Source organism: Accipiter gentilis, chromosome 10 (genome assembly GCF_929443795.1).
Source record: "Accipiter gentilis chromosome 10, bAccGen1.1, whole genome shotgun sequence".
In the NCBI taxonomy this organism is placed as follows: domain Eukaryota; kingdom Metazoa; phylum Chordata; class Aves; order Accipitriformes; family Accipitridae; genus Astur; species Astur gentilis.
Window position 1 is genome coordinate 1,762,610 of NC_064889.1, and position 19,648 is coordinate 1,782,257.

The 19,648-nt window shown below is 56.6% G+C and overlaps 2 protein-coding genes across 4 annotated transcripts in view; one reads left to right on the top strand and one right to left on the bottom strand.

The window, feature by feature from the left end:
- The first annotated feature begins 1,354 nt into the window (after positions 1 to 1,354).
- SLC28A2 (solute carrier family 28 member 2) lies at positions 1,355 to 10,151 on the top strand. Its single transcript, XM_049812302.1, has 17 exons — positions 1,355 to 1,485; positions 1,558 to 1,655; positions 2,124 to 2,215; positions 2,666 to 2,855; positions 3,220 to 3,361; positions 4,187 to 4,300; positions 4,696 to 4,773; positions 5,149 to 5,229; positions 5,566 to 5,646; positions 5,786 to 5,911; positions 7,167 to 7,297; positions 7,507 to 7,675; positions 7,872 to 8,069; positions 8,535 to 8,616; positions 9,135 to 9,233; positions 9,710 to 9,821; positions 9,909 to 10,151. The coding sequence occupies exons 1-17, from the start codon at positions 1,417 to 1,419 to the stop codon at positions 10,030 to 10,032; spliced, it is 1,986 nt and encodes a 661-aa protein (XP_049668259.1). The 5' UTR covers positions 1,355 to 1,416; the 3' UTR covers positions 10,033 to 10,151.
- A 423-nt stretch (positions 10,152 to 10,574) lies between these two features.
- The window catches only part of ALPK3 (alpha kinase 3), a 34,416-nt gene continuing 25,342 nt past the window's right edge, over positions 10,575 to 19,648 (bottom strand). For all 3 annotated transcript variants that reach the window (XM_049812924.1, XM_049812923.1, XM_049812925.1), the window contains 9 exons: positions 16,941 to 18,795; positions 15,974 to 16,121; positions 14,411 to 14,538; positions 14,102 to 14,137; positions 13,706 to 13,980; positions 13,267 to 13,355; positions 12,802 to 13,019; positions 12,554 to 12,602; positions 10,575 to 12,383 (listed from right to left, as the gene is read on the bottom strand). In XM_049812924.1, coding sequence (XP_049668881.1) covers positions 12,062 to 12,383; positions 12,554 to 12,602; positions 12,802 to 13,019; positions 13,267 to 13,355; positions 13,706 to 13,980; positions 14,102 to 14,137; positions 14,411 to 14,538; positions 15,974 to 16,121; positions 16,941 to 18,795 — 3,120 coding nt within the window. In that variant the 3' untranslated portion in view covers positions 10,575 to 12,061. The remainder of the gene's footprint in view (positions 12,384 to 12,553; positions 12,603 to 12,801; positions 13,020 to 13,266; positions 13,356 to 13,705; positions 13,981 to 14,101; positions 14,138 to 14,410; positions 14,539 to 15,973; positions 16,122 to 16,940; positions 18,796 to 19,648) is intronic.

Genomic DNA, 19,648 nt, shown 5'->3' on the forward strand with positions numbered 1-19,648 from the left:
CGCATCCCCAAAGGGGAGAGCAGCCAGTGAGGCTTCGCCAAAACAAAAGGCAGATGAGCCACGTGGCAAGGGGTGGCACTTGGGGGGGGGGGGGGGGGGGGCATGGAGGTGGCATCAGCCCAGGGATCCTGGAGGGCACTGAGCCTGGGAGGGATGGGGAGAGCCAGGAGCTCTGGGGGGGTCCTGGAGCTCTGGGAGGTCCTGGAGGGGTCCCTGAGCACAGAGCGATCCCGAGACTGTGTCCCTGAAACAGTGGTGGGCCTGGTGGGCCTCCTGATACCTGACGGGGTCCTGGTGAGGGGTCCCTGAGCCCTGGGGAGCACTGGGGGTGCTGGAGGCCCTGGAGGATGTCTGGGGACCTGGGTTCCTACTGTGGCCCTGGGTCCTGCCCTGTTGCCGAAGAGCCACGAGCCCAGGGACATCCTGGGGGCCAGCAAAGCTCAGTGGTCCCCCCTGGTGGCTCCACTGGCCCGTGGAGCCCACAGCCACCTTCAGCTGCTGTGGGGTCCCACATTGAGGGTGTGTTCTCCAAAACTCCTCACCTCCACTCGTTTCATTTGGGGCTGGGTTGCTCCCTTCAGTGGATCCTAATTCTCACCCTGCAGGGAACAGGCTGTGACCCTGCTATCCCCACCTTCTCCACACAGACCCCTACGACTCTCATCCAAAGCAGGGACATCCCCTTACTCTCTCTGTCCTCACACAGAAGTGCTCCTACAGTCAATAGCTGCCTTCTCTGAAACGTCTCTGCTCTTCCCCCATCCTTCTCCAGGTAGAGGAAGCGGGAGGGTGTCCAAATGGGATGCTCCGAGGGTTCCTGCCCCAGCATAACACTGGTTCTTCTGGCTTTGCTGGACCAGTTCTCCCAGTGTGATCCTCTGTTAGGACCAGTCCCCATGCAAACTACCATTTATTCCTACCCATCGCTCCTGCGCTGTACTAGTTATCAACATGAAAGGACCTTCTTCCTTATCTTACTCAGTTCCACCAAGAGCCTTCGATGAGGGATGCAGCTACATTTATTTTTTGCAAAATCCCGCTTGCAAAGGAGGCTGGTGGCCACTGCCACCAACTTGGAGGAGAAGTACCAGCTCTCCCTGCTGCATCTAATCCTTGCCTGTAATTCCTTGGAAGCATGGAAGAGCAAAAACCTTCCAAGAGTTACAAAGGAATAAGGAAGTCAGCACACCAGCCCCATGGCTTGAGGACCCCATGGAATGGTCCCTGGAAGTGCTGGTGCAGGAACTGCTCTACATACCTACCTCAAAGGGCATTCTCTTCTTGGAGACCCAAAATTGAAAATGGTGGCTGGACATTCCTCCTCCTCAGAGGTAATCCTGTTGTTCTCTCCCCAGCCAGCATTGGTCCCTTACAGTGCTGCTTCTCTAATGCATTGAAGCTGCAGCACTTCTGGACATGGAAGAAAACAAGATAACCCTGGACAGCCTTGAGAACGGCACAGATAACCCAGGTTTCAGCTCTGTGGTGAGTCCCCCCTTCCCCTCCCGCCAGGGTACAGGAGCTGCTCAGGGTACTCCAGCTAATGATGTTTTCCAGGGGGAGGATAGACTCTATGATGAACGTGATGGTCCATGTGGTGAGAGCAAAGAGGAGAGGAGAAGAGAAGGGAAAGGGAGATTCTCCTCCTATTGCAGGTAGGATAACCCCTGGAGATGCATGTATGTAGGGTATTTCCAGTGGTCATAGCAAGTCTGCAATCCTTGGGCCAGCGATTCTCCTGGAGCCAAACCTGATCTGGGAGCAGAGAAGGGTCGTATTGACCACATAGCGGGGACAGTGCCTGATGGCTCTGTATGGCTTTGTAGGGTGGCAGCGGCAGGTCTCTGTCCCCATAGCAGCCACCAAGACCAAGCCTCCACTCATGGTGCCAGGAGTGTTGGGGTATGTGGTGGGATCTCCCTTGCCACAACAGGCCAGCTTGCTCCTCCTGGGAGCGGACAGCAGAGCTGCTAGAGGCCACAGCACACCTATACCACGGTGCTGCTGCCGCAAGCACCCTCTGGGAGGTGTGGTCATGACCTGGCTCCATTGAGTTGGGTTGAGTTGATCTTCAGGATCCATCTTCTGCACCTCTCATGTCTCTGGCATGTGACTCTCCCCAGGAAGGCCCTGCAGCCGGCATCCAAGGCAAAGCGCTTCTGCAAGGCTCATGCCAAGGTGTTGAGAATAGTTGTCCTGGGGCTCCTTGGAGTAGGTGAGGACTTCCCAGCACTGAGACCTCCACCTCCACATCCCTTTGGCTGGCCGTGCCCCCAGCCTCTAAGCACTGGGCATGGCCATCCGTGTGAAGGTTGTATCCACTCTCACCAGCCCCACTGCCTGACCACTCCTCACCCCACCACTCCTGTCCATGAGAGCTACCAGCACCTCACTGTCCTCCTCCCCTTTCTCCACCTACCCAAAGCATTTGCTGTGCCTCTTCTGCTCGCTCCATGTGCCCACAGACAGCTGAAGTGCTGTCACCAGTGAGCCTGGCTGCTGGGCTGGTGCTCCCTAAGTCCTCCTTGCGCACAGATGGGAGGCTCAAGGGTGGCCAGGGAAGGACATTTGGAAGAAATGAACCTCATTGTTGGCCCCGGTTAGTGTTATGAGTCCGTGATCCTACAGCCCTGATGTTTCTGACCCTCCAATGTGCCTTCTCCAGCCTACCTGTGCTACTTTATTGCGGCCTGTTGGCTCAACTTCCAGCGAGCCCTTGCCTTGGTTGTCATGACTGCTGTGGTTGTCTTCTTCGTCTGCTGGAGCCTCTTCAAAAAGCACTGTGGGGCAAAAGTAATGCTGCTCCTCAGCCCCGTTTGGAAATGCTTCCAAAAATCCTGGCCATGGCTGAAATGGTAAGTCAGGAAAAGGCAGGGCCAGATCCCTCCCAGTGCCCAGGTCCCCTCTCCCGTGGCTGCCCTGCCAGGGCAACCAACAGCTGGTGGCATTGGGCACATGCCCTCGTGCCGTGCAGGCACCTCATAATGATGAGTCATGGCCCGGCTCGGGGACTACTTAGAAGCCATGGCAGAAACGGCTTGCCGCTCTACTTCAGTAGCGTGATGGCTATTCACACCCCTCATTTGTGTCCAAGTCCCAGGTTTCTTCAGATGCATGGACCTCACAGTGCCATCTCCCACACAATTAGCTCCTGCCCTTTGTGAGCTGCTCTCTACCCCGTGGACGTGTCTCCGTGACAGTCTGGGATTTCCTTTGCAGGCTGCTGTGGATGGCCCTCCTGGGAGGCCTGATCACATGGCTGGCTTTGGACACCTCCAGAAATCCAGAGCAGCTCATCTCATTAGCTGGCTTCTGCTTTTTGGTGCTGTTCCTGTTTGCCTGCTCCAAGCACCATGGCGCAGTATGTGTTTCAGGTGTGGCTTGGCCATCGGTCCCCTCACAGGACGAGGCCACCCAGCACTGGGGAACAAGTGCTTCCTTCCCATTGGCATCCCCTGACGGGCCAGTGCTGGAGCTCCCTGGAGGAAGCAGAAGCCCAGCAGGGCTCCTGGGCAGAGCTGGGCACAGCCTGGGAAACCAAGCTGGTTGTGTGGACGGAGCCCCAAAGCCACCTCACTGTTCTCCTTCCCACTGCTCTCCTTCCCACCGCTCTCCTTCCCACTGCTCAACCCAGGGTTCCCCCATGGTGCCCCCATCCTGTTTTCCACCATGTCCCTCATAATGGGTCAGACCAAGAGAGACCCAGCACCAGACCCATGCCTGAGCTTCAGGTGCCTGTGGGTGGAGGGTGGGCCTGAGTTTCGGGTACCCTGGGTGACTTGGGCAGAAGTGATTGAAGTGCCACTGCCTTGCAACCCAACCTGCTTCAATATTTTGGGCAATACCTCCATCCAAAGGGTTAATGAACAGGAAATTTTGATCTAGCAGGTCTGTACTACCAGTCAAGCCATCAGAAGGGCTCTGTGCTCATCTCCTCCTGGGTAAGCCTGGCATGTAACGTTCCACCAGCCAGTTCCTGAGTCCTACCAACTCATCTTCTTCCTCTTTAACCAACCTATGTTTGTGTGTTTCTGTGACACCTTTTTATCAGTATCCCCATGACCCTCACCCAGGGTACAGTGGAATGGTGTTTGCCATGTGCAGCTGTCGAAGGGGCAGGAAGCCAGAAAGGGAAGTCTGTAGGCTTTGCTAACATCTCAGTCCCTGTTCTGCTTTTGGCCCACAGGTGTCCTGGAGAGCCGTTTTCTGGGGCCTTGGGATAGAGTTCTTATTTGGACTCCTCATCCTCCGAACAACCCCTGGCATCCAAGCTTTCCAGTGGCTGGGTGACCAGATCCAGGTATTGCACCTGCTCACCCCATCCCGCGCTTGCGCCCTCCTTGTAGCCCTCCCTGGGATCAGCAAGAAGTGCAGAGGGTGGCACAGGGCAGAGAAACTGCAGGGACTGCACACACACAAGTGTTTTTGTCTGGGACTGGAGAAAAGCCAGCTCTTTCCTGGTTTTCTGCAGCAGCCCAGACCCTTCAGTGTGGTCTCCCTTGCAGGATGGAGGAGTGCCCTGTGGCTTGGAGACAGCCCACCAGTGTCCTCAGCTTAGGTTTCAGAGGGTCATTCTCTGGTTGGGTAAAGTGAGCTGTGAGGCTGGGGGGACAGACCCCTGCTAGGTAGAAGTGAGATGTCAGGGAAAGAGCTAATGGAGGTCTCCATCCCACCATGTAACTTCTCCACTTGCAGTTCTTTCTGGGCTACACCACAGCTGGCTCCAGCTTTGTCTTTGGGAATACGCTCATTGAAGAAGTCTTTGCCTTTCAGGTCAGCTTGGGCAATGGGGTATGGGGAGGGAGAGGCAGAGCCTGGTTTTCTTCTGGTCTGGCTGCCTCACTGGGTCCTGGAGAGCAGGGAGCTAAACGCAGCCAGTTTTGCTGCAGCAGAGCTCAACCAGCTCAAGGGTGGGTCTCCCTTAGCTTTGTACCCACCCATGGACCTCCTCAGTGCCATGGGGGATTTGCACTGGTCCCTGTCCCTCCTGCCAGCCTGACCCAGTGTTGTGGCATCCCAATAGCATGGGCTGGCTATGCAATACCACACCATTCCCAGCTCATGGGACAGAGTAGCTTGGTCCCCAAGTGTGCTTAGATGTGTTGCTCAGCTCTCCTTCAACACTGTGGCCCGGTGCCTTGTCTGCAGGCTCTGCCCATCATTGTTTTCTTCAGTTGTGTGATGTCCATCCTCTACTACCTCGGCATCATGCAGTGGCTCATTGTCAAGGTAGGGCCTCACACCTGGCTCTGGGATGGTGGTGGAAAGGAGAGGAACCTGGTGGGTTCTCTAACTACTATGATCAGCTGAGGGATGTCCCAGGAAAATCAGCACTGTATTAATTTGGGGTGATTGTTCCTGCTTAAAAAAATTGACACAAACCCCCTCTTTCTTGCATGTCCTCCTGAGAAAGCCCAGCCCGGGAGCTGATGTTGCTACCTGGTCTGTGGGCACTTCCCAAGATCACCTGTGTACAGCTCGAGGGCCAAACAGTGCCCTGCTTCATGGGGTGGGTGGCAGGGTGCCACGAGCCTTTGTGAACACGGTGGCCTTGTCTTTCCCCAGATCTCCTGGCTGCTTCAAGTCTCGATGGGCACCTCTCCCACTGAGACCCTGAGTGTGGCAGGGAACATTTTCGTGGGACAGGTAAGGTCCTGGGCAGGAGATCCAGCTCCTCAGCCCTTGCAGCTGAGCCTGCCCTGGAGGAAGGGTCTTCTCCCTTCCCAGGGGACCTATGGCCTTGCGTGGCCCTGTCTCAAGGACAACAGGGTTTTCTCTCTCGCAGACTGAAGCCCCACTGCTCATCCGCCCGTACCTTGCCGACATGACCCATTCAGAAATCCACACTGTGATGACTGGTGGCTTTTCCACCATTGCAGGCAGCGTGATGGGTGCCTACATATCCTTTGGGGTGAGTGCATGAGCAGACGTATGCCACATGCTCCCTGCTATGGGATCCCAACACACAAGAACTGCTTTGGACTTGTGGGTGGAAGAAGACCCCCGGCAGGTGCCCTGTGGTCCCGTTCCATAAGCAGGATGAGGGCAGGGTGCTTCCACATCCAGCCTCACCTTCGCTAGCCTGGCCAGAACCCCGGAGCCTTGTGAGATAGAAGGCACTGCCATGGGACCCTCACTGCATGTCCTTGCACAGCGAGTGGGGCAAATCCGACTGAATCATGGGATAATTTAACCTCACAGGACCCTCTGGGGGTGTCTGATCCACCCTCCTGCCCAAATGAGGTGATGGCAAAGCCCAAGGGGATGCCCTGGGCCTTGTCCAGGTTGGTGGTGAACATCCCCATGGATGGAGATCTCCCTCCAACTGTCTGGTCCACTCCACAGGTGCCTCAGACACAGGGAAGAATTTTTCTCCTTATATCCAAGGAATATTTCCCCACTGAAATTGTGCTGTTGCTTCTCACCCTTTCAGTGGGCATCTCTGAGCAGTGGCTTCCCTCCAACACCTTTTTAAGTAGTTGAGAACAGCAACTATAAGCCCCCCCAGCCCTCTTTTTTCCTAGCCGAACAAGCCCCCCTCTTCCCGCATCAGCTTGGTGACCCTGTGCTCCGACCCCCCAGGGATGCCCTCTCCAGTTCATCAGTGTCTCAGCCTTGGACACGGTGTCCAGACGTGGCCTTATCAGTGCTTTGTAATGGTGAATAAACCTTTCCCTCAACCTACTGGTTGAGCTCCTGCTATTTAAACATTAATTAGTCTCCTTAAACAGGAGGCAAGGGTGAAAGCTCAGAGAAATGAGGCGTTGCCACTTGGCAGGCAGGGCAGGAGTGAGACTGGCAGCTTGGCTCTTCGTCGGGAGGTAGAAGTTCGCAATGTTGTACAACTTATTGCTCCGATACTGATAAAAAGGGACAAGGAAGGGCCAAGAATCATCACAATTAGATCAAACAGCAGGAGAGATTAACATCTCGGAGGCTGCGACCGCTGCAGCTCCAGCAATGCCTCCATCCAGGCGAGCTGCCCTAGGTGCCATGGCTGGTTGAGATAGGAAAAACATTTCTCCCACCCTGAGCAAACGGAGGGCCCTGAACTGCTCTGAACATCACAGGCTGATGCCAGCCACGTGCTAGGCTGCCCTGAGGTGGCACATCATGGGGCGCAGCCTTGCACAGAGGTGCCTAAGCCCATGGTCTGCACGTTGCAGATAGACGCGGCATCACTGATTGCAGCCTCCGTGATGGCTGCACCCTGCGCCCTTGCCATGTCCAAACTCGTCTACCCCGAAGTGGAAGAGTCCAAGTTCAAGGGCAAAGCAAGTATCCGCCTCTCCCGTGGGTGAGTGCAAGGAGAGGGATGGTGGAGCGGGGCTGCACGTGTCCTGCCAGTGCAGGCAAGCCGTGGGGGCAATTTGGGGGCACAAGTGGACATCGCGGGTGGCCCGAGGTTGGGAGAGCCTGTGGTGTGCAGACATCCACGGAGCGAGAGCAGACCTTGCACAGGGGATGCCCGGCCACGTGAGCCCATTGGGGTCTTTTTCCACACAGGCAAGAGCAGAACATCCTGGAAGCTGCGAGCAACGGGGCTGCTGCCTCCGTGGGGCTCGTGGCCAACATTGCGGCCAACCTCATTGCCTTCTTGGCGGTGCTGGAGTTCATCAACTCTGCCCTGCGCTGGTTTGGGGAGATGGTAGACATCGAGGGGCTCTCCTTCCAGGTATCCCCAAGGGCAGCCCCATGGTCTGGACTGCCAGATCCTTGCATCCCCCACCCATCCCCACCTTTGTCAACCACGTCAGTAGGCTGCCGAGACACCTGCTGGGTGTTCGGCAAATGCTGGCAGTGGGTGTCCAAGCCAGGGGCTATGCAGATGGTCAGCCCTGGGTTGCTCCCTTCTGGGATGCTTTTCCCAGGTGATCTGCTCCTACGTCTTCATGCCCGTGGCCTTTCTCATGGGGGCTGACTGGGCAGACTCACCGCTGGTGGCCGAGCTCTTGGGGATCAAGATCTTCCTGAACGAGTTTGTGGCATACCAGCAACTGGCCACGTACAAGAAGAACCGCCTGTCAGGCCTGGAGGAGTGGGACGGGAGCCGAAAGCAGTGGATATCTGTGAGGGGCACCTGCCACCCTGCTGGGGACAGGGCAGGGATGGAGCCAGCCAAAAGGGGACATGGGAGCTGGCCAGACAGATGGGTGGTGGGCAGGCAAGGGATGATGGTGTTGGGGGTGCGAGGGCACCTGTGGCCAAGTCAACTTGCATGTTCACTAACTGCTGGGTACAGGGTCATCCTGAAGGAGCCAGTGAAGCCCCTTCCCATTTATCCTCCTTCTTGGTGGGGCAGATCATGGTGCTACAGGGCCCCCTGTACCCCCAGTCCAGCCTCTCCCAGGGGCAGGCTGCCTATGCCCTGCATCCTCACTCCCAAAAAATAGCTGAAGGAGAAAGGATTGGGGTGGGGGACTTATCTCCATCATGTCTGGCTGGGTTGGGAGCTACGACATGGTGCTCACCTCTGGGTGCTCTGGGGCTGCTCCTGAGCAGAGGTGACCAAACCCTGCCACTGTGCTCTCCAGGAGCGAGCCGAGAACATTGCCACCTTTGCACTCTGTGGATTTGCCAACCTCGGCTCCATTGGGATCATGCTGGGAGGCCTGGGTGAGTGCGACCCATGCCCTGGGTGCCTGGGCACAATGCAGGGGGATCCTGGGCTCAGGGAGCAAGGGCTCAGCAGGAGGAATTTGCTGCCCTTGAGCCTCCATGTTCAGTCTCTGCCAGCACACAGATAAGAGGATTTGCATAAGGCAATAGGGATGATTTTTGCACTGCACCCATGGGCAAGAGCATGTGCATGTCCCACAAGCCCAGGTGCCATCCAGCCATGGGGCAAAGAGCAGAGATTCCAGTGCTGAGAGCACCGAGGGCTCTGGTTGATCACCCGTGGGTGCAAGGTGGGCACAGTGCTCTGCCAGCACCCACCGCTGCCAGGACGGGCACAGAGCATGCTGGGTGCTGGATGGGATCACCGTGTCCCCCAGACACCAGGGGTTGGGGTGGGCAAGGCACTACGTGGCAGAGCCAGCCGGGGACCTGGGACACGTCCCTCTCTGTCCCCAGCCGGGGGTAGAGCTGGAGCAAGGATCTGACTCGCCCTGGTCTCTGGTTTGCACCCACAGCCTCCATAGTACCCCAGCGCAAGGGCGACTTAGCCTCTGTTGTGCTGCGAGCCCTGCTCACCGGCTGCTGCGTCTCCATGCTCAATGCCTGCCTGGCAGGTAGGTCCCTGCCCACGGCCAGTGGAGCCACAAAGAACTGGGCGGGGGGGGGGGCGTGGGACACAGGCAAAGGGCTGAAGACCCCTATAAATGCAGATGCAGTGATGGGGACAGCTGGCCTGGCCTGTCCTCCCCATGGCTCTGCCAGGGCCTCCAAACCCTCTGCTCTCCCCTCATGGCTTTGCCAGGGGCTGCCCAAGCCCAAGAGCTGTGCTGGGGCCCCTCACCCTCATCTGGCCTGGGATGGGGACATTTCAAGGGCAGCTTCTGGGGCACTGCAAGGAGTCTCAGGGGTGAGGTGGGATGGCGCATGGGACCTGCAAGCACAGTCCCAGGTACAGGACTTGAAAGCAAGTGTAGTCAGGGTATGCGATTTGCGAGCAGCGTTGGGCTACAGGACTTGCAAGCATGCTCGGGGTATGGGATTTGCATGCATGGTCCCTCAAGGGCCCCAACCGGGAGACCTTGTCCCCCAGGTCTCCTTCATGTGCCAACGGAGGTGGGCGACTGCGTGACCTTCCTCAGCACCGCCAACTTCAGCTCCACCAGCTACACCATGTACACATGCTGCAAGCAGCTCTTTGCCAGGTGGGTGCGAAGGGCCCCAGAGCCATAGAGCTCTGCCCAGAGACCCAGGTGGTGGGGCTCATCCTGACCATGCTTCTCCTATTCCAGCTCAGTGCTCAAGAATGGGACGGTCTCCTTCACAGGAGCCTGGGCTGGCCTAGCAGAGAGCGTGCTATGCCTGACACAGTGCTGCGGGCACTACAACCACACGTCCTGCCTGGGGACAACCTAGGAACATGCAGGCAGCTGCCCGCTCTGGGGCTGAGGGCCTGGAAGCACCAGGGTCTGCAAGGCCTGGCCCCAAAGGTAGAAGAAACTCTGGCAGAGACCTGTGTGTTTTGTCTTCTCTGCTCCAATGATAATGGACAGCTGTGTGCACCTTGCAGCCAGCACCCTTAGGTGCTGGCCTCGTGGACACAAGGGAACTGCTCCCAAATAAATCATGGAAATCGCCATGTGCTTGCCCTCAGCCCCGGCTCTGGCCCCTGACCACAGCTGTCCCACATCGCATGAGGTGCTTTGCTCAGGCTGCACGCTGCAACCGCAGCTGCCGTAGCCAGCGTTCGCTGCAGACCTCGCAAGGCAAGCCTCCACCAGGTGCCGGTTTTAGGGTCCAGCCCCAGCCACCCTCCTCTCCCCCGTGGGGTATGGATGGGGGTAAAGCCATTACTTGAAGACATTTCCTTCCCCTGAACACAAAGCCACCCCGTTCTGCCATGCTTGGGTGCATCTTTTCTGCAGGGACCACAGCACCGGGGAACAGGCCAGTCCTCGCTTTATTGCACTCAAGAGAACGCATTCACCAGTGTGGCCACGTTATGTACATCGTTATTTTACAATGACCCAACAACAAAACACCAGGACCCCAGAGCATGCCACACTCCCAGCCCAGTCCCTTCCCTCCTCCGCCAGGCTGCATGGAGCCATCATTTCAGATACCACCATGTGGGATGGCATTGCTGACACCTGGCACCCTCCTCCAAAGCCCTAGGGAAGGTGACGCTCTGCAGCAAGCAGAAGAGCGCTGGGGCTCTTCGTAAGCCTTGCTGCCCACTGCCATGCTCTGCCGGCTGCTGCATGCCTGAGCAAGCTGACAGGCACAAGGGAGGCTTGATGCAGCGCAGGGTGCTTTACTTTCCAGCATGAGCATCACTGCCTGTCCATCACTGCCTTCTGCTGTGGGGCAGCGGGATCTGGAGCCGGTGCTAATAGCTGCCACCAGGGTATGGCATGTGCCAAGCAGGGGTAACACTAAGCAAGCATAACCAGGTCGTGCTATGGGGCTGGGCAGGCCATACGAGGTGTGCATATGGCAGGTGGGCAAGTAGGAGTGAGTCCTATGGGCTGGACACCCACATGTGCCAAAGCGGCACCTGGCATGGAAGGGAAGTCTCCCCTTTGCTCCGCTCCCGGGTGTTCCGTGTGAGGTAGAGCATCCTTACCGTGGCACTGGCTGGCACCCATAGCAGCACCGCCACCCTCAGCATCCACCCGGCAAGGGCACGGGAGGCTCACCCTGGGGTGCAGGGGAGGCCGGGAGGGCAGGGGTGCAAGATCCCATGCCCGTGCAGTTGCCGGTACTGATGTCAGTGCCCTGCCACGGAACTGGCCTGTACCCCAGAGCCCCACACAGTAGTAGCAGGAGCCCCACAGGTCACCGCTAAACCCCTCTGCAGCAAAACCTTTTAAATCATGGTGTGCCAGGGCACATGAGACCATCTGGGTTCTGTTGGGGTTCACATCCTTGACACAGAGCACTGGCAGGGCTTGGCATAGTCACTTTATGGAGGACACAAAGAGGGAGACGAGGTGCTGGGAGCCAGGAGGGCAGCCCGGACTCCCAGTTTGCTTGGGGGAGTCAGGCAGGGGACATGGCAGCTGCAAAGCCCGAAGGAGCAGGTCTGATGGCCCCTGCCTTAAGGAAGGCAAACGGAGAGAGTCGAGAGAGGAAAGTGAGCCCAAGCGTGGAGGGGCATGTGGCCCCACAGGATCCACCACCGGCAGCAGCTCTTGTAAAGAGGTATTGGCACAGGGGTCCGCGCTGCCCACGGCTCACAGCCCCCCCCATGACCCCACCCGAGCCGCTCACACTAGCACACACCACACAATGCAAGTGCCATGGGCTGGGGTGGGAGCCAACGGGAGGAGAGCAGCAGCAGCAGCCACTGCCAGGGTCTCCCCTTCCCAGCCTGGTTGCATGCTGCCTCCGGGCTGCTCGAGCTGGGGTCTGGAACAGGGGGTCCCAGCTGCGGTGGCTCTGGCTACTGCAGGCGGCCAGACCTGCCGCTCTCTCCTGACCCAGGTTTGGAGGCTGCTGGGGCCTCCCCTGTTTCTGCAGCTCTCCGGGAGCTCTTGGGGCTCACGGCAGCCTTGCGGGTACCCTGGGGACTTGCCAACCCCTTCTTCTGGAGCTGGGGGCTGGACTGGGCAGATTTCCTACCCATGGAGGGGCTCTTGGAGCCCTTGGGCTTGGCTGGCTCCAGTGTCTTCAGGCCCAGGATGCTGCAGTAACGGTTACACTGGTGAGCGGCCGTGAATTGCTCCAGCAGGGAGGGGAAACAGCTTTCCTTCAGCCCCTGGTACCTGCCAACACAGCCATCCTCAGCCACTGCTTTGCACCAGGAGACATCCTGCTGGAGCAGGAAGTCGAGGACGGAGCCCAGCCACACTCACCACCATGGCTCTTTGCCATGAGAGCAGTGGAGCTGGGGACAGCTGGGGCCACCCTGCACCAGCAGCTCAGGATCACTCACCCTTTCAGGTTGGTAGCGATCCGCACGTTGGTCATCTTCCAGCCCACTCCTGCAATGAAAGGGAGGACAGCTAGTCTCTGCCTAGAGAAGGATGGGCACCAGCACCAAGGGTGGGTCATCACCCTGCGAGCTGGGCTCCATGGCACATGGCAAAAGAGGCGGGAGGGCAAGGCTGGAGCTTTTCCTCCTCCTTTCACAGGCCAGAGGGTGGTGAGGGGCCACAGGAATCAGATGGGAGATCCCTTTACCTTCCATGTCAGTCACGAGGATATTTCCATTTGTCCACTGGTAGACCCAGTGCTGGAAGGTGCAGCATTTGAGCACAATCTCCGAGGTGCCTCGTGCCACCAAGCTGCCATCTGTCTCGGTGATACAGTACTGCTCGCAGGGCCCGCCCAGGTCTTCCTCCATTGTGGCATAAGGGATGTTGTTGGCCGGTCGGTAAATCAGGTACAGAGGAATTATCCTGTGTGGGAGTACACAGACAGGGTCAGCACCAGCTGGCGAGCTCTCCCGCCACAGCAAGTGGAGATTCACACTGCGGTCTGCAACCCTGGCTTTTGCCTTGCCCCCCAATATCCCTTCCATTTGAGGGTGGGAGAAGAGCATGCTGCCCTTCAGGGTGTCCCCAGCACCTATGGGGAACCCTTCCACCATCCCCTGGGATGCTCTGCCGGGATGTCAAACCAGCAAAGCCACAGCACGTTACTTACTCGGGCACTGCTCCAAAATCAGGGACGGCTCGTGCCTCAGCAGCAAAGATCTTGCAGTACTCACGGCTGGAGTTCTGAATTTTACATTCCTGGAGATGCAAACAGAAGAGTCAGGGACCTGTCCCATCTTGTACCAATGCCTCCCTGGGAACCCCTGCCTGGCCAGGCATCCTCTGGCACCACTGCCAGTTGTTTCCCTGTCCTGGTGGTCAAAGGACAAGTGACAGAAAAGCTCCGAGCAGCTCCATGTTGCTCAGAGAGAAGAGCTGAAACCAAGAATAACAAGGACATTGCCAGCCTGCTGGAACATGGCTCAAGCCCTCCAAAGCATTCAAAAAGTGGAAGGAAATAAAGTGGGCACAGAGCTGGGGACTGTGGCACAGACAGATGGGGAAGGTATGGGAGACACAGGTGGAGGATGCCCCACAAGGATGCCCACCTGGATGGTGATATCATAGTTCTTCTCGATGAGGCTGTTCTCATTCTTGGTCCCAAAGACAATGAAATTGTGCACTTTGATGACGCAGGTGCGGCCAGACTCAAAGATGGGCTCCAGGCCATAAATGGCTCTGGCACGGCAGGCTTTGTACAGGAAACCGGCATCCACTTCCACGTCCTCGCTCACCACACGCCCGAAGAGCTTATCCCCCCAGTAGCCTGCATCAGCCAAACCCTTCGCGAACACCATGGGCGTCATCTCAATCTCCTCTCCAACTGGCAGAGGGAAAAGCTGGTGAGGGGGGACAATGCGGGCATGTCCTGCCCCCGCCACAGAGCTGCCTGCCCCCATGCAGCAAGGGGCAGCAGTTGCAGCTCATCAGCATGTGGCCCTTACCTTCAATCTCTTCCCGCAAGATAAATCCTGACAGCACTAGAGGAGATAGAAAGCAAAGAGGCGTCAAGGTCCTGCCAGGATCCCACCCTGTCCCATGCACTTCTACACCAAAGGACAGCAAGGAGGATGGTGTGAATGGGTCATAAATTAGCACAGGGAGGCAGGTGCACCTGGCAGAGGTGGTGTTATGGGGTCTGCAAGGCTTGCCCTTCAAAGCCTGGCAACCAAGCCTTCTCCACAGTTTGCCATGCCGCCCCACAGCACACCCGGGCAGCTAGAAGAGCTGCCAGGCTGCTGAGGGCTCCTCACCTTCTGGGCTGAGCAGGAAATCGGTGGAGTCAGTGCCGTACTCGTTGCTGATCACGCACCGGTAGACCCCGCAGTCCTTCTGGGATGCCTGCACAACAGCCAAGGCTGCCTGGCCCTCATCACCAGTGCTGGAAGAAACCAGAGCATGGCCTCAGCCCCGTGTGACAGATGGGGGCACACAGGAGCCCCGTGACAGGCACTGCAGGTGGGCACCGTGCTGCCCTTGGAGGCCTGCAAGAGGGCTACAAAGGAAGACAGCCCAAGGGCAACCCAGCCGCTCCCCTGGCACCTCGTGGCACCAGGAGTCCTGCCCTGCAGTTTGTACTCACAGAGATGCTCATCTTCCAGGCAAGCCCTGCAAAATCTGGCCAGGATTGGGCTACAGACTGATAAGGTACTTGCCTCTGAGTGTGGCTGGGTCAGGGCTGCGCTTGGGCTAACAGACTTGCATCTGGATCGGATGGCTGGAACAGCCACAGAGGTGTCCAGCTTCATTTTCAGCTGTTCACAAGTAAGGGTGGACACCGCTTCCCATCCTGCAGCCTGCCCCTCTCCAGGGGACTGGCAAAGCGCAAGCTCTGTATCAGCAGGCCGCTGTTCTTCTCCAGCCTGCAGCACCAAGCTTTGGATGGCAGTTCCTCTAGCCAAGGTGGCAACACACCAGGCAGATGGGTCTCCACAAGAACCAAAGGCCTGTTTCTGCCCCACATGGCCAGCATGAGCCAGCAAGGGTCCCAGAGGGAAGAGGTAGGACCCTCATCCGGAGACCTGCTGGCTGAGCAGGCTCTGCTCTGGTCAGCTAGAAGGCAATGGCCCCAGCTCAAATATCTGCCATAGAAGATCGTTTCTGCCCCAGAAGCACCTCATTCTGCCTGCTCATTATAAAGGGAGCTCAAGGGATGCTCAAAGGCATCAAGCAAATGCTATCCAATGTAGATGATGTTCCCACGCAATCCCTTGGGCTTGAGAACAAGTTGCTCTCCATAATGTACCCAAAGGGCCATCCAGGATACAAGAAGCCTGGACATGCTCTCCCGGTGCAAGGGCAGTGCCAAGGGATAGAGAGGGCACAGCCAGAGCTGCTTTTTCCCTGTTGGTGCTTGCCAGTGGTGGCTGCATGGAAGTGCCTGTTCAGGTGCAGCATGCAGACCCTCCCAGCACAGCTGCCACCCTCACATGCATCACTTGGGGTTCCAGTTTTGCAGCTCACACGCAGCCCTCAAACTCTCGAGATGGGCACAGCACCTTCCTTGCCCTCCCCAAGGTTTGGGTTCAGCCCCTGCCCTCCCCAGGGCTCTGCTACTCAAAGCATCAGCCCTTAAGCCAGGCTCCAGATGGAGCATCAATAGGACAAATTTGGCAGCAAATTCCCCATCAGGGTTATCCCTCCCTCCCCAGGCACTGAGAAGGTAAAGTTCACAACGTACCATGCCATGCAATGAGCTTCTCATGCAGCCTTAATAGAAGGGGCACCTTCACCCCAGTAAATGCAAGGAGCTGGATTTAACACACGAACCCAGGACTATGCACAAGGACTACAATGAAGCAGAGCTGGCAGGTTACCTCCTTTGGGCTTCTGCTACAGGGATCTCGTCCTTGTACCACATCAGCTTAGAATCACTCAAAATATTGAAGAACTGGCACCAAAGTTTCAGGTTTCCTGATGCATCGGAAAATTGTTCTGCCCTGATCTTACGAATTACCTGTGGAGCTAAGGACAGGGTGCAAAGAGATCGATGGTGAGACACACAGTGCTGGCTGCAGCTCTGGGGACAGGCCAGCCTACCCCAGAGCTGCTGCTTAGGACTTTGATGTTGGGTATCACATGTATGTCAGCACAGCCTGGTATAACATCGCCTCCCCAGGGAAGGTCTCAGAGCTCCACTTGGATAAATATGGTGGGATACAAGTGGTACAAATTCGTTTTAACAGTGCACCACTGCAATACCTAGTGGGGCTTGGCCAGAGGCAATGTAGAAAAACACTAATCCAATGTTGGAGGAAACATTTATCTACTGAAGTAGGGGTTTATCAAGGTTACCCTTACTTTTGCAAGAGTGCTGATATGTGTGAGGGTATCACCTGGCTCCTGCAAGCACTTCAACACCAGGATTATGCCTTTTCTAATTCGATGTCACGAGGGATCAAATTAGCATTGACCATAGAGGTGGAAAAGGAGCATGCACCCCACTGATGCCCACTGGTCCCCTGACCAGCATGAGTCATGCTGAGGACCAGGACATGGAGACCAAGAAGAAGAGGATTATATGATTCCTTTGGCCAGGGAAGTCCAGGCTGTGGAGACAGCCAGTCTCAGCACTGCTGTCTCTTGTGTTCCTCCGCCCTCCCTGCGCTAGGGTTGAAGTCTTGGGGCAGACTATTGCTTTCAGACGGCCAAAGGGCGATGCTGAAAACCCTGCAAATGCACAAAACTCATATGGCCCCAGCTGACTATCACCAGCTCAGATGGCCAGGCTCCCTCTGTAGGCAACAAGAAAACATGCTTCATGGGGACTACCTCTTCCCTTACCTTTAAATGGGTTATTTGCTTTCTTGGATTCTGCTGGCTGTGCTTCTGATTTAGCATCTTCAGGGGCCTCGTGGTCACCACTGCTGTCACTTGTGGGCTCCTCATACAGCTTAGGAACCTCCAATGTGGCCATCTTCCTTGTGAGGGTTGGCGAGCGCTGCTCTGCAGGAGGGGATGGAGCCAGGGCAGGCGACTGCAACAGAGCCGGGTTCTTCCTGGATTGCCGTGGTGAAACGGTAGGACTTCTCACGTGCCCTGGGCTCTCTGGGGTTGCCTCCTCTTCCTCCCCCACCTGCTTCGTTTTTGGCAGGTATATTTTGCGCCGGGCCCCAGAAGCAAGCTCCTCTGGCGTTGCACAAGGTAGCATTGCCAAAGGGTCACCAGGGCTCTCTTTTTCAGGGCTCACTGGAGGCAAATCGGAAATATTATTAGGAGGCTGCCCCACTCCTGCTGCTGGTATGCTGCCCACCACGATGGAGGGCACAGAGAGCTGGGGTGGCCCCTCTGCCTCGGGAGCAACCCGGGTACGTCTCTTTGGTGGCACAGGCCTGCAAGCCAGCATCTCCTTGCTGGTAATGAATTCCTCGTTAATCATGCCTGTGATCCGCCTGGATGTCCTGGGGGTCAGAGGCAAGTTCTCCGCTGTCTGGAAGAGCTCATTGTTTTGTACCTTTTCCAAAACTCTCCTTGAAGTACGGGGGCTCAGGCCTGCAATGCCTATCTCTGGGAGCATGACTTCCTCTGCATCAGGCTGCTCCTTGTCCCTGGGGTCAGTGTCTTCGTTCGCAGCATCCTTACTGCTATCTGACATTTTTAAAAGCAGCAGCAGATAGTTCTTCAAGGAGGAAACAAGGTTTTTGTGCTGCATCTTCTCCTCCAAAGACATCTCCTGAGGTTTCTCGGGGCTAGGCAGGACCAGCGGTACTTGTGGCTGAACCTCAGCACCTACTTCAAAAGTGCCTGAAGGTGCTGCTGGTTCCTGGGGCGGAGCTGCTGTGGCCGTTTGCCCTTCTTCTTGCTTCCCCTGAGGTCCCACAGGCACTGGTTTGGCACTCTGCTCCCCTAACATGCTGGCTGAAAACTTCTCTTGCGGGGTAGATCCACCTGCTTTTTTAATCTCCGTTTCTCCACCCACAGGAGGCAGCAGCTGGACTCCAGACAAAGCCTCTCCTGCTGTGGCCTCCATCCCTGGGATGTTGTGAGCTGCAAGCCGTGCCTCCTGAGCCACCGACGTCCCCGCTGCAGGAGCAGGACACGGCTCCTCCTTGGCAAGCTGAACTGAAGCAGGAGCTGATGTTTCAGTCTCTTGATGTCCCAAAGGTGTCCTTCCCACCTCCCTGTGCACAGGCCCAGGAGATGGCTCTGCTGCACCGCTCCCTGCTGCCTCTGCACCGGGATGGCTCCTGGACAGCTCCGCTCCCGCCTCTTCACTCTTCCCATCCTTAACTGCTGTCCGATGTGTGATTTGCTCAAGAGGAGCATTTTGTCCAGGGTCTGGAGGACTCGATTTCTTTAGCAATGGTTCTTCCTCACCTTGGCTTTTGTCCTCTTGATTTAACCATCCTTGTTGGGTCTCTCTGCCCTCAATAGCACGGGAATGTCCTTCTGCCTGCTTCCTAGAGGGAGGGTGCTCCTTGCTGGACTGCACGTGGTCTGGAGACGGTGCTGGTGGCTTTGGTGGCTCCTGAGGCCTCAGCCGAGGATTTGTCCTTTTCCCAGCCCCCCTGGTCTCCTGGCAGACAGGCATCTCTTTCCTGAGTTCCTTTAACTTATTGGCTTGCTGACTGGTCTCTATGGTTGGACTGGACACTGAATGTTTTACGTCACTAGCAGACTGTCCCACTGTTGCTACAACCTAGTCAAAAAAGAAAATAGAAAATTAGCATCACTTTACTGCCTGAGTCTGCTCAGTGGTGCTTGTGGTCCTTCTGTACCATACGGTACTGCCCTACTTCTGCCTGAATCATAAGTATTAACCTGGTATCGCTGTTAGTCATCCAGGGTCTCCTAGCTTTGCCATTGTCCCACGGTAGTGGGTCCCAGAGCCCCCGTCATGCTGCACAGAATGTTTTTTTCTTTTAATCTGCTCCAACTCTTCTGCCTTTCAATGCCTTGGTTGTACACAAAGAGGCAGGCAATCTCCCTCTCTAAAACATTCAATGGCTTTTAATTCAATCTCCTCTGACACAACTCCTTCCCAAGGAGCAAAACTTTCCTGTTTTCAACAGCTGTTGCTGAGACCTTGTATAATTTCCTTGCTCTTTTTTAAGACTCAGTGCTCCCCCTATACTGTATCTGCAATCTCCACTGAGATGGGGTGATTGGCATGTCACACACTATCTGGATGAGGCTGCCCAAATGATTTATAGTGAAACTGTACACTGTGACGTTATCTGCGCTATTCGACCATCCTGTTTCTTTGACATTCGGGAAGCTCAATGTTTCCGACTGCAGTTGCACGCCAGCAGACATTTCAGCAAGCTGCCCCCTGTGACGGCTGAGCTTTATCCCGAGGAGATCTAGTGAAATACTCCAGCCAAGGAGCACTATCTATTTTTGTAGGATAAGGCTCAGGGGAGGCAGCGATACCGCTGATAGATGCTGTGCCCAGCTGGTGCCCAGCTAGCAACACCAGGACAATTGCATGGGAACAGGGCATGCACACAACAGGTTCCCCTTCCATCCCAGAGGATCTGCTGCTAAGGATT